The sequence below is a fragment of the Podarcis filfolensis genome (genome assembly GCF_964270895.1).
Source record: "Podarcis filfolensis genome assembly, chromosome: 9".
NCBI classification, from domain to species: domain Eukaryota; kingdom Metazoa; phylum Chordata; class Lepidosauria; order Squamata; family Lacertidae; genus Podarcis; species Podarcis filfolensis.
Genome location: NC_139610.1, coordinates 74,930,524 through 74,944,406, shown reverse-complemented (window position 1 = coordinate 74,944,406; position 13,883 = coordinate 74,930,524). Strand labels below are relative to the sequence as shown.

At 44.1% G+C, this 13,883-nt stretch overlaps 1 protein-coding gene across 5 annotated transcripts; it reads right to left on the bottom strand.

Moving 5' to 3' along the window:
• Nucleotides 1-478: 478 nt before the first annotated feature.
• On the bottom strand, nt 479-11,477 carry LOC310742382 (uncharacterized protein). Of its 5 annotated transcripts, none has more exons than XM_083571808.1 (10): nt 11,304-11,477; nt 10,768-10,846; nt 10,602-10,665; nt 9,196-9,351; nt 8,153-8,203; nt 6,725-6,826; nt 6,065-6,151; nt 4,041-4,192; nt 1,634-1,740; nt 479-832 (listed from the first exon to the last, which is right to left on the bottom strand). In XM_083571808.1, the coding sequence occupies exons 3-10, from the start codon at nt 10,627-10,629 to the stop codon at nt 673-675; spliced, it is 843 nt and encodes a 280-aa protein (XP_083427934.1). In that variant the 5' UTR covers nt 10,630-10,665; nt 10,768-10,846; nt 11,304-11,477; the 3' UTR covers nt 479-672. The 5 variants fall into 5 exon arrangements, with proteins under 5 accessions (XP_083427934.1, XP_083427932.1, XP_083427931.1 ...); XM_083571806.1 differs by having other exon boundaries at nt 8,153-8,272; nt 10,768-10,871; nt 11,304-11,472; XM_083571805.1 differs by having other exon boundaries at nt 8,153-8,272; nt 11,304-11,471.
• Nucleotides 11,478-13,883: the final 2,406 nt, after the last annotated feature.

Here is a 13,883-nt window from a genome sequence, read left to right as displayed (position 1 = left end):
GGATTCTCTGTTGACCCTACTGTTTGAAGTGTGGTGAAGTACTAACTGATAGTGGGCCCATGTCTGGCAGGTTATGAGCCAACTGACATCTGGAAGTGGTAATATAGAACAAGACAAAGGAAACTGACACACTCACAGGAAGACCAATTCTCTCAGAAATAAAGAGACACCACTGCTCTGACTGCAGGCAGGGTTGGTCTGGGTGAAGTGGGGCGACTCCTCCCCTAGAGAGGCCATGAAGACCCTTCCTGTTGCCAATTGGGAGAGTCATCCCTAAAGACAAGTGTGTTGTGTTCCCCTCCCCGCCCCCTCCCCCAATCTGGTAAAATGTTCCCCTCTAGCAGGTATAGTAAATCAATTTTCCTCCACTTGGTGCCCGCCAACGCAACCTGTTGGTTAGGGCTGATGGCACCTAGAAGGCACTTGGTTGGGGAAGGCTGTATTGAATTAATTATTGCAACAGAACGTGGGCTACGACTGAGTCCTCCTTGCTTTATTTTCCAGGAGTTTCCATTATCTGAGGTTGCAAAATCAGGTCACCTGAGGATTGACAAAGGGCTTTTGAGTGCTGGTGTCAGAGACCTAATCTCTTCCATGCCCTTGATTCCATAATCTGGAAAATTGACCATGGCTTCTATTAAAGGTGGGTCGATTCACTGTCCACGAAGAGTTTTAATTGAACCATCGTTTATCGGGCTTCTTCTTACATATGCTTCTTTTTTGATCAAGACGGGGAAAGTTCTCCCAACATCGCAGTGGTGTTGCACACTTTGCTTTTATTCCACAAGCCCGTTTATTATGCAGGTCGTCTGGCTTGCCGACTACCCAGTAACTGAAAAGAAAAGGAAGCACAAATCAATGAGTCAGTGAGAAGCAAATTATCCACATGGGATGTGTACTTTATTTCAGCATTAAGAGATTCCCATCTCTCAGAACCTCAGATTACAGGGCATTCAATGAAGCTGGATTGACAAAAGAAAAGAAGAAAAGGCTTCTTCACACAGCATGAAATTAACCTGTGGAACTCACTTCAACAGGAGGTGGTGATGGCCATGAACTTGGAAGGCTTTAAAGCAGAGCCTCCCAAACCTATGTGGCCTACCACCTCCTTTCAGGAAAAAATATATATATATATATATATATACTCAGCACCCGCCCTGGAAACCAACCTTCTTTAACTGAACAAATAAAAGATGCAGTGACAAATTTGCATTCTTTTATGTATCTGTATTTCTACCCAGTGCTATTTTTCTAGAAAAAAGATGCCAGAACTCACCATGAACGCCTCCCTCTTTCTCTTTGAATGGCAATTGCACTGTGTACCTGCATTCCTACACTTTAGGAAACATTTAAGAAGCAGTAGAATTCCTCAAACTATCATAGTTTAACAAGGTGAGGTCAAAAAGCATTGCTTGGTCTTCTAAAGAATGATGGGGAGCAGAGCTGAGTGGGAGGCAAAGGGGACACACTGTTGCCACGGACATGGAAAATAAAATGCAATGGAAATAAAATACTCTGCTGGGTTCTGGATGCAGGCAAAGGACAGGAAGAGCTTTCAATAAAGAACAAAAAATGAATTCCTAACAAAGTTTCTACAGTGTAATAAACAGAGAAAGTTTGCTTCCAGACTCACCCTCGGAGAAGGGCAGTTTCATCTATCCATTTCCATCTGCCTGTATAATATAGCCCAATCCAGAAGTCATGTTGTTCATTTTTAATTGCATTTTCCAGGAACTCCTGCTAAAAGCACAAAAAGAAAGTCTTTCCTAGGAATAAGAGGCCAGAATCTCCTCTCAGGTCATCCCCAGATTGTGGCCCCATCTGCACTGTGAAGTATCATACGACTTTAGTTACAGATAGGTAGCCGTGTTGGTCTGCCATAGTCAAAACAAAAACAAAATTTTTTTTCCATTCCAGTAGCACCTTAAAGACCAACTAAGTTAGTTCTTGGTATGAGCTTTCGTGTGCATGCACACTTCTTCAGATACACTGAAACAGAAGTTGCCAGATCCTTCTATATAGTGAGAAGGTGGTGAGGGGTATTACTCAGAAGGGTGGTGGGAATGGGTGATTGGCAGATAGCTGTGATGAGCCTGTTGACGACTCTTACAGGCTCAATAGGTCTTACAGGAAAAAGCAAGGGGTGAGAAGGTGAAAAATGGCTTTGTCATGTATAATGAGAGATTGGCTATCTGCCAATCACCCATTCCCACCACCCTTCTGAGTAATACCCCTCCCCACCTTCTCACTATATAGAAGGATCTGGCAACTTCTGTTTCAGTGTATCTGAAGAAGTGTGCATGCACACGAAAGCTCATACCAAGAACTAACTTAGTTGGTCTTTAAGGTGCTACTGAAAGGAATTTTTTTGTTTTTGTTTTCATACCACTTTAAACACTCAGTGCTTCCTCCAAAGTTTAAGAGACTGTAGAGAGGCCTCCGGGACACTGCTGCAAATGCTAAAAATGGTTTTAAACACTTAAATGTTTTAAAAGCGTTTTTAATTTGTTGCACTTTGATTGGTGTTTTTTCCCCTGTCATTCATTCATTCATTCATTCATTCATTCATTCTCCTTTCTCTCTGTTGGGGTGGGCCAACTGCTTAGCTGGGGTGGGGATTAGTTTAATTTTAGCATAATTATTTTTGGCTTTGTTTTTACTTTTACTATCTTGTTAGGCTGTTGTATTGTTTGTATTTTGCTTTTTAAGGGGAAAGGGTCAGGGCTGCCTGGGAGTGGGCCTCAGCCAACAGAATGGCTGGGGCAGGTTCCACAGGGGCAGAAGCACCGGGACATACATGACATGTACAGCATTGAAAATGACAAGTATATCTTTGTACAGTTGAAGGTATGCAAAAAAAAATGTATTCCCTTGGGATACACAGTACGCTGGGGAACAATTTGTTTTCCATTTTCTGTTGCATGAGATTTTTCAACTGTTCTTATATGTTCTTTCAAAGCTGATTTCAAATCTGAAATCGATTTTCATGTACGTGCTATAGTTATTGTCAGGGAACTGACATCGGAGCCCAGAGTGGAGGTAGGGCTTCCCTTGGGGAAGGAAATCGGCGTGACACCAGGAAAGAAGGGGAGGAGGGAAGGTCTTCGGAGAGAGGGCTCCAAGACCCTTCCACAGGGTCCAGCGGGGAGAGCCCAGGACCTCCGCTGGCCACGCCCACTCTGCGCAGGAGACTTCCGCGCAGGGAGGCTAGGCGGAGACTTGGCGTCAAACAGCTTTTATGTTGGAAGAAGTTCAGGGAACGCCCACTGACGGATTCTGCCAGTGACTGAGACAGTCGCCTTGTAAGGGCTGTCAAATCAGGGAAAGGTTTAGCTACCCCAACAGCTGGGAGCAGTTTGGAATTTATGCACAAGCAACCCCAATTCCCATTACAGTTATCTTTCAATTTCCGACTTTTGCCGATATGCCATATTTACACTGGGGATAAGTGGACACTGACATGTTGATCTACCCTAACCACATGGTAATTATTGTTTTGCAAACTTAATTTTTCTTTATTTTTATAGTTTTGTAACCTAAATATTTGTATTTTTCTGATCGGACCATGGCTTCTTCTTTAAGTAGACAAAAATGTGTAAACAAGCCTGTTTGAGTGTTCACATATCTTGGGATATGTGCTGCTGCTGTGCACTGGGGCTGAAGAGTTACAGAATGTCCTGTGCTGTGCTCCAGAGGGAAGATGCCCAGAGAGGTTTCAAGTGCGGGGGCTTTGCATCATCGCCCCCCTGGTGTTTCCCACAATCCCTTCCCCCCTCAGATTCCAAAGTGGGTTATCTATCCACAGAACTCTGGGAATTGTAACACTGTGAGGGGAATAGGAGGTCTGCTAAAAAGCTCTCAGTATCTTTAACAAACTTCCCAGGATTCTTTGGGGGATGCCATGACCGTAAAGTGGTACAATCATGCTTTAAATGTATGGTGCAGCTATGGCCAAAGTATCTTGCCCAGGAAGGCTTAAAACCATCAAATTGCAAAGGATTATTCATGCTATTTCTATATACAGTGTTCAGCTAGCTTACCTCCTCTTTGTCGTTTTGAATAATAATCAGTTTGGATTTTTTATTCTCACAAAGCCTTTCTGCATCATGCCAGTAAACTAGTCCATCATCAAATAAATAGAGAGCCTCTTTGTATGGCTGCCACTTTTGACGATGATTTGAAGTGAGGTCATCTTTGAACCAAGCCAGAAAGTGGGAAGGTGGGGGCAGAAAAGCAGATTTAGCAGGAGCTGGGCTGAAGGTCTAACAGAACCTGCCCCCCATAAAGTCATTATGAATTACATACTGATATTTCATTACAATCCAGCAAAAGACATGGTAGCTAATACTCTGAAAGATTTGTTCTAATAAAGGACACATTTAGCCAGGTCATTTGTACTCCATTTCCTTCCTTGTTCCACTGTTTCCATTCATCAACAGATTGGTAATGCTATGAAGATTGTGTGGCACCCCCCAATCTCTTCCTGAGCAGTAGCAAGATTCTGGGAGGTTCCAGTTGCTTGCCCAGGGTTGTGTTTCCATTGAGAAAATTGAGGAATAGTGGAGGTGAGTGTCGTTAAGAAGTATAGTTTATTTGACACATATTTAGACAAGATACTTCAGATGAGATTCTTGCATGTCAGTGCAGCCTCCTCCAGCCACATTGAATTCTACCTCTTTCCCCTTTCTTGTTCCCAGAACACCTTGCTCTAAGCAACTCTCCCCCCCCCGCCTCGTTTTTAAAGGTGGCATTTTCCTTGTAACCTATGTAATCATTCAGCATAACCTTGGCAACCTCCCCTCCCCGGAAATAGCCTGTCAGAAGTGCTTCACTATAGGGCATCCAGGACCAGGTGTATTCCAGGTGAGAAAAACCACATTTTGAGAGAGAGCTCAAATTCAATGGGATGCAGCGATCTTCTCAGTGTTTCCCAAACTTGGGTCTCCAGCTGTTTTTGAACTACAATTCCCATCATCCCTGACCACTGGTCCTGCTAGCAAGGGATGATGGGAGTTGTAGTCCAACAACAGCTGGGGACCCAAGTTTGCGAAACACTCTTCTAACTCCCTAACTTATTCTCTGATACCTCTTTGAATTCTCCCAGTCTTAACAAACAGTGGAACAGTAACAGAAAGGTATTCTATTTCTTTCACAGAGACCTTACTGTGGGTGTCTGCTATAGGAGAGATATAGTAGTTATGGGAGATTTCAGCTACATTGATATCTGCTGGAACTCACCCTGTCAAGAGTGTAAAGGTAAAGGGTAAAGGGACCCCTGACCATTAGGTCCAGTTGTGGCTGACTCTGGGGTTGTGGCGCTCATCTCGCTTTATTGGCCAAGGGAGCCGGTGTACAGCTTCCGGCTCATGGGGCCAGCATGACTAAGCCGCTTCTGGCGAACCAGAGCAGCGCACGGAAATGCTGTTTACCTTCCTGCCGGAGCGGTACCTATTTATCTAATTTGACGTGCTTTCGAACTGCTAGGTTGGCAGGAGCAGGGACCAAGCAATGGGAGCTCACCCTGTCGCGGGGATTCGAACCACTGACCTTCTGGTCGGCAAGTCCTAGGCTCTGTGGTTTAACCCACAGTGCCACCCATGTCCGTGTCAAGAGTGTAAGGTCCAGCAAATTCCTCATTTGCCTTGCTAACAATGGTTGGCAGGGGAGAGTCACAGTGGTTGGGTGATAATGAGCAAATCCCAATTTGAGGCACAATGACCCGAGGTCTAAGCTTGGAGGGGTCCCTGTTCACCTCATATGGAGGGTGAGGCACTTCAGTCTTCATATCCCAAACTCCCAGAATTCAGCCAACTTCCGCCACCAATTAGGAATCCATTCAAGGAGGAGTTTATCAATTCCCACAGCCACAAAAATCCAAAGTCACAAAACTCTAATCCAAATTTCTCCCTCGAGTTGCTTGGTCTTTTTCTCAAAGAGGAATTGATAGATTCTAGAGGATGGTGGGACCTTTATACCTTCAACAGCTGTGCAGATGAGGGGCTTTCAGTACATGGGTCCCCCTATCCTCTGATTTCTTAGCATCACCATCTTAAGAATAACTTACTGATTGCAGACTGGACTTCATTTGCTCTGTCTGCCCATACAAGCAATTCACCTGCTAACTTCTCAGCTTCAGCAAGTATTTCAGAATCTGAAAGGTTAGGATAATTCAGGTCAGTGAGATCTCAAACAGCTATTCAACTCTATAAAAAGGCTGTTTCCCTATAACTTGTGACTGGCCACATTCTAGCATTCAGGGTGGTCTGTAATCTGCTGAGTATTGATCTGACCCCCCCTCCATAACGCTTTGTATTTTTAAGAAAAATCTCAAGTGGTTTACAGCATATTAAATCAATAAAACATAAATCAAACAATCTGAAGAAAGTCAAATATAGAGTATACAGTCAAAGCAACATAGCAGAAAACTAAAATATTATCTTAAAGATTTCAAAATAAAACATTACAAAGGAGGTCAACTACAGACCACATATTTAACATAGTAGGGCTGGTGAATGTGGGCCCAGCCCCCTAGGCCTGGTGGAAAGGGTCTTGCAGGGAGTGGCCTTCATGCCCCACAGCCGGGCAATGTTCCTCCGGCCTCTTCAGTGGGGCTGGTGAGTCTGGCCAGGTGGAAAGCAAAGAAGCTCTTCTATGGGGAAATACCTCCTGCTGGAGCAGGGGCAAGGAGTGGCCCTAAGTGTATGGACTATGACACCTTCCTTACCATTCCTTCCTTGGAGGGATGGTTTCTCTTTGATCATGAAGTCCCTTATAGTTTTCATTGCTAAATCTATTTCAGGTGTTTTGTGATCCCGTTTATGAATATCTATGGAAGAGTTAGAAGGGAAAGAAATGGTGAGTCAGCTGATGCGACAGTACCTCCACCCCAGAATTGCTGCGGCTGATTTGGAATCAAGGCTCCCCGTGTGTTAGCAATTTTTTAAGGCTATTCCCATCTCAAAGCAAAAGTGTTTAATGAAGCATCAGGGAGTAGAGTGGGTACCATTCCAGTAATAAAACTGCATTAAAATGAAACCTGTAGATCACCCTGTGAAGGGTGGTCTATAAATTGAATAAAATCAATGTGGATAAATAAAGGCCAGGTTACAACATCTCGTAACAACATTAAATAAATGAGATAAAGTAAAAGCTCAGAGTTAGGGTCATATCCAGTGCCGCAGTGCCACTGGTGAAATGGACTTCTGTATGGACAAGGAAGCTTTCCTGTCCCCTCCAGCCCAGCCCACCACGTGCCCTCAAAATTCTCACTGGAAGCAGAAAACCTAATATTCCTCACCAATACCCAGAAAATGCCTAATATTCCCACCAGTATATCTGGAAAACAAACAGATATTAACCAGGTGCCAAAATGGCAAGTGTTGATGCATTATATAATTCCAGAGCTAGGACATTTCACAATCAGGGTGCTACCACACAGAAGGCTCTTTTCTGTCATGCCACCTAATGGACAGTGGGACAATGAGACAATCCACTCCTATGTCCAAGATTTGGGACCTGAGCAGGTTGTACAAGACAATGTGTCCTTCAGACCCAAGTCAGTGAAGACTTCCTAGGTCAATACCAGACCCTTAAATTCATCCCACAAATGAATAAGTAACACATGAAGGGCTTAGACTTTTAAAAGGAGACACACACAAACATCTGATTGCACTCAGAAATCAATATGATTTCCCTGTCCTTTGACAACTTTCTTCTACTCATCTAGGGCTAGGGAGAAGGTCAGAGAGGGAGGATGGCTTCCTAGATGACTTGAAGACCTCTTTTGTTTGCCCGTGAGATATCCTGCAGAACCTGTGACAGTCTCTTTAAGAGAAGCAAGCTCTTACCCAGCATGCAAAGATAGAAAGAAAGACTAACAGGGAGTTGCAAGGTAGGACAAGTGACTGCACAGGTTGCTTCATAATGTTGGCCTAAAAAGTCTCTGGAGCAGCTAAGCAGTTATTGAGGGGCAAGAAAAAGGCATTTATTTGAATGGGTGAGATTTAGCCACATCCTTACCTTACGCATTGGAATCAATGGGAGGTAAAAAGGCTTAGCTGTGGTTGGATTATGGTGACACTTTTGAAAGTGTTCTTTATACTGATGTAAAGCCAACCAGGATAATGCTAAAGGCTACACAGCCTAGACTTACACAGACTAACTGCTCCAAATGCAGCAAAAAACAGGACCAGGCACAGCATCACTACAATAAATGTACCAATGGAAGAGAGAAAGAACTCTTTTATCTCATGCAAAACAGCAGCAAGTTTTCCTTGATGGACAAAAAGAAAGAAAGAAAATCTGCTTTAAGTTTCATTTCAAGTGACAGTAATGGATCCAGAAGTACTCCTTCAGAGGGAGTCTAACCCCATCCAGAGCAGGCCATATCCCACGCATCCTGTCTAGGGAACCACCCACTGACTGCACCTCAGTCTTGTCTGGATTAAACTTCTGTTTATTGGCTCTCATCTAGTCCATTACTGAGGCCAGGCATCGGTCTAGTATGTCAACTGCCAAAGCTGCAAATGTAAAGGGGAGATAGAGCTGTGTGTCATCAGCATTTCTCACAACACACTCCAAAATCTGGATGACTCTACTCCGCATGGGGGAATGAAACTGAACTTTGAGGAACCCCGCGTTGAAGGCTCCATGGTGCTGAACAGAACTCCCCAAGCACAGTCACCCAAGCAGGACTAGAACCATTGAATAGCAGTGCCACTCAATCCCAGCTCAGTCAGTCCCTCCGGAAGAATACCATAGTTGATGGTAGTGAAAAGCAGTGCAAGATCAATGAGGATCAACAGAGCACACTTCTCCTCCCTTTCTCCCAGCAGAGCGAAGGCTGTCCTATTGCCAAATAGCTTTAATAAACGAGGTCCCTACAGGATGCTTGGCTTGATATTCTCTTTGTTGCATGTTTATTTAAAGGTTTGTTCCCTCACCTGGGCGAGGAGCAGTGGTAGAGAGGTAAATCCTTACCACATTGTGGATCAGGGGAGAACACAGCCTGAGGCTGGCATAGCACTAGTTTGCTTGGCTAAACGAGCCTGCTGGACTGACAGAGCATGGCTGGCTTTTCTCCAGCCCTCTCCACTACGACTGGTCACACATGCCTCCTGTTGCTCTCCCACTTTTCCTTTCCAGTGTGTTCCTTGTCTAGGCTATGAACCAGTTCTATGTGTGCTGCATACATACCTTTTCTGGGAGGTGGTTTTCGTCTGCGTTTTAGTATTGACCTGGATGCCACATTAGATCTGGAAGAGACATTGGATCTAGAAGCCACATTGGATTTGGAAGCCACATTGGATCTGGAAGCTGCATTGGATCTGGAAGCCACACTGGTTCTTGAAGCTGCATTGTGGTGTTGGGTCACATAGTATGTAATTTACTTGAACATCAGTGAAAACTTGCAAAAAAGCCTTTGTGTGATAGCAGCTAAATCCCAGTAGGGTAAATTCCTGAAAAACTTGTAGCTCAGGAGCAAAATCGTAGTGAGTGATGATCCTGCAGGAATTCAGTTTTCAGCTCTACTCCGCCAGACAAATCTCATGTCTTTTTTTTTAATGGAGTAACAAGCTTGGTGGATCAGGGGAATGATGTGAACATGGTGTATCTTGATTTCAGTAAGGCTTTTGACAAAGTTCCCCATGTTATTCTTGTGAGAAAACTGGTAAAGTGTGGGTTGAATGAGGTAACTGTTAGGGGGATTTGTAGCCGGTTGACTGACTGAACCGAAATAGTGCTCACTAATGGTTCCCTGATTCAGGTAGGTAGCCATGTTGGTCTGACACTGTCGAAATAAAAAATTAAAAAATAGTCCAGTAGCACCTTAGAGACCAACTAAGTTTGTTCTGGGTATAAGCTTTTGTGTGCATGCATACTTCTTCAGATACACTGAAGCAGAAGTCACCAGACCCTTATATACAGTGGGAGGGTGGGGTGGGGTTTTTCTCAGAAGGGTAGTGGGAGATGGGTGATTGACTTAATGGGTATGGAAAAACTGTTGATGACTGTTAACGACTGCAATTAGTTCTACAGGAAAAAGCAAGGGATAGTATGCAGATATATAAGGATCTAGTGACTTCTGCTTCAGTGTATCTGAAGAAGTGTGCATGCACACAAAAGCTTATATCCAGTACAAACTTAGTTGGTCTCTAAGGTACTACTGGACTATTTTTTAATGGTTCCTTGTCATCCTGGGGAAAAGTGACAAGGGGGGGTGCCACGGGATTCTGTCCTGGGCCCGTTGTTGTTCAACAACTTTATAAACAACTTGGCTGAAGGAATTGAGGAGATGCTCATCAAATTGGCAGATGACACCAAACTGGGAGGGGTAGCTAACGCCATGGAAGACAGAATTGGGATTTACATAGGTTTTGCCATTTCTTGAAACATTGTTGCCAAACTTGGCACAAATGTTCCCAGGGTAGGGGTGGGGAATGGTCTTCACCACCATTTAGATACCAGGTTCCATTTTTCTGCCACTTGAGATATCATCCCCAAACTCTGCAGAAAGGAAGGCTCAGGGTCTCCCTTCTAAGACGTACAGAAACTCTGCCTTCCGGTATTGCATTGAAGAGGAAAAAGTAGGAACAACTTACGTTCTGTGAATGTCAGGCCTCTCACCATTTTAACTGCTCATTTGGATTGGTGCCTTATGTCATCCTGCGTTCAGAACCATATAAAGGAGTAGACAGTTAGCACAACTTCTATGAAAGAATTTAGTGGTCAAAAACCAAATCAGAGTAGCAGTCTGCAGAAGCTCACCTCTTTTTGTTGACAGGACCTTATTCTTAGCTGCCATCTTATCTCCTCATTTTGAGTGGTGTCTCATCCTGGAGTTCTTCTAAGTGACCATTTAATGGATTAGGCTGTTAAAATAATGTCTTGAGACAAACCTACCGTTTACAGAGCAGTCATATCAAGCTCTTCATTATACAAGGGAGTAGACATGAAAAGTTCTCTGGCATCCTGTCCTCACTTCATTTATAGACATGGAATCTCCTATTCCCTGGATATACAGTGGGAGAGAAGCAGACTGCTTTTGTCCCACTGTAATGGGGCAGCTGGGGCCTTCTGAATTCTAGCTTAGTGACATACTTCATGCAAAAGGCTCTAGTTCAATCCACAGTATTTCTCACCAGAAGCATCTCCAGCAGGAAGCCTAGAAAGACCTCTCTTTTCCAGGGATCCTGGGCAGCTGTTGCCAGTTGGGCTAAACAGCACATGGGGCAAGACAACCAATGGCCTTAGAAAAAGGCAGCTGACTACGGGCGACTTATCCCCTTTCCCCTTTTGGATACCGTGGTGCCTCCCGGAGTCCTTTGTCTTCTCTCCGCCTCAGCTTCTTCCTGCTGATGTTCCTTCCTTCAACGGCTCCAACCACCTTCCGCTTTGATGCAGAACATTCCAGAGTTCCCATTCAGCTTCTGCTCCTCCCTGATTGGGACTGGCAGGCAGCCAATCAGCATTCCACATATAGCAGAAGTCCAGGAAAATATCTAGTTTAGTTATTGCTTACTCCACTTCCATAATACTCTCATGCACAAAAATGACTTTCATGAGTATCTTTGGAATTCTACAAATGACAATCATGTTCTGTCCCCTTTAAGCCCTGGGCTAAATGACTTCTGGGGAACTTCTTCAGTTAAGTGGATGAGCACCCCATCCCTCAAATTATTGGATTTTTCTTCTTCTGAGACTAAATTTGGAACATGGACTGCTATCTCGCAGTTATTCAAATCCAGCAGTTCCACCCAGAATAATAATAATAATTTATTATTTATACCCTGCCCATCTGGCTGAGTTTCCCCAGCCACTCTGGGCGGCTTCCAATGGAGTGTTAAAAACAATACAGCATTAAATATAAAAAACTTCCCTAAACAGGGTTGCCTTCAGATGTCTTTTAAAGAGAAGATAGCTGCTTATTTCCTTCACATCTGAAGGGATGGTGTTCCACAGGGCGGGCGCCACTACCAAGACCATGTCAACTACAGGCAAGCAATTGAAATTTAAAAGCACAATTTAATTCTGAATATTTTTTAGCCTTCTACAGTGGTACCTCAGGTTACAGATGCTTCAGGTTACAGACACTTCAGGTTATAGACTCTGCTAACCCAGAAATAGTACCTCAGGTTAAGAACTTTGCTTCAGGATGAGAACATAAATCGTGCGGTGGCGGCAGCAGCAATGGCAGCGGCAGCGGGAGGCCCCATTAGCTAAAGTGGTACCTCAGGTTAAGAACAGTTTCAGGTTAAGAACAGACCTCCAGAACGAATTAAGTTATTAACCTGAGGTACCACTGTATTTGGAAAGCTGAGGTACAAAATATAATGGATCCAAAATACAAAAGGTATATGATATTATTTGCATAGCACATTTCTGCTAGCAGCAGGTCATCTTCTGTCCACTGGGCATGTGGTCTTTTTGTACCGAAGATCAAGGAGTGACCCCCAGTTACAAGTTAAGCGTCTTTCATTTTGATTTAGTTGTTGTAAGACAAGTGTGAGGTTGACATTTAATCTTGAACTGCGATTGGTCTTTATCCTATTGATACCTGGATTTTATGACGGCAGTTTGGAGATCCCATGCATTGTGTTATGTTGTACCAAGGATGCTTCCTTCACTACATCTCTACACCACCCACTGCTTTCCCTAACTAGCATAGGTGTTACATCTTGTGCTTCAGACCTACGCTATACATTCACAGTTTTAAAACTCCTAACTACAGTGCTACCTTGGTTCTCGAACGTAATCCGTTCCTGAAGACCATTTGAGTTCCAAGGTGCAAAGGGCTGTCTGTAAATTCAACTGAGAAATTTGAAAAAACACACAACAGAATCCATTTGACCTCTGAGGCACGTTAAAAAATGGAAGCATTTACTTCTGGGTTTTCAGCGTTCGGGTTCCAAAACGTTCATCAACAGAGACATTCCAGAATCGAGGTACAACTGTATTTGCTTTCATTGCTTTCATTTGCTTTTGTTCATTATATGTTGTGCGTCTGTTAATTGATTATCGGACATATATTGTCCAACACCAGGGACAGTCCCTGTCAGAACATGTGTTGGGGCATCCTTCAGGAACGATGGGCGGGTGAGTTGTTGGACACGACCGCTTAAAGTCCTTGAGGGACCTTCCAGTGGTGGCATCAACATGGCACACTCCAGTCTTGACTAACCCTCCCTGGAGAGAGGCAAGTGTGGTTATGGCTCTGTGAAAGTTCTAAGGGTTCATCCAAGTAGTGGCAGCTATTGTGGCAACTTTACGATGGCAACTTCCTCCCAAAAAGTCTGTGGTTTTGGACAACACCATCTGAAGTGATGGTTGGACTCCACCAAACCAGCAACCCTCTCCACATTCTGTTCTCCAGGAAAAGATCATGGCAGGTCATGAGAGGCTTGGCTGGATAAGGACTGTGGGACAAAATAGGGACTGCACTTGGGCAGGAAGAACCAGCTACATAAATATAAGGTGGGGGACACCTGGCTAACTAGTGGTATATGGGAAAAAGATCCAGGGAGTTTGGTGGACCACAAGCTGAACATGTGTCAACAGGGTGATCCAGCAGCAAAAAAAAGTGAATGGTATTTAGGCTGCATCAACAGAAGTATAGTATCCAGATCAAGGGAAGTTATAGTCCTGCTCTGTTCTGCCTTGGTCAGATTCCACCTGGAGGACTGTGCCAATTTAAGAAAGATATTGACAAGCTGGAAGGTGTGCAGAGGAGAGTGACCAAGATGACCAAGGGTCTGGAAACCAAGCCTTACGAGGAGTGGTTGAAGGAGTTGGGTATGTTTATCCTGGAAAAGATGAGACTGAGAGCAGATACGATAGCCATCTTCAAATATCTCAAGGTGGAGCAAGCTTGTTTTCTCCTGCTC

Coding starts and splice junctions, on each gene's coding strand:
- LOC310742382 (XM_083571806.1), bottom strand. CDS start 10,629: ATGGTGAGAGGCCTGACATTCACAGAAC. Junction 8,273..9,195: donor AAAACCACCTCCCAGAAAAG/GTATGTATGCAG, acceptor TTGTCCATCAAG/GAAAACTTGCTGCTGTTTTG. Junction 833..1,633: donor GAAACTGCCCTTCTCCGAGG/GTGAGTCTGGAA, acceptor TTTTCTTTTCAG/TTACTGGGTAGTCGGCAAGC.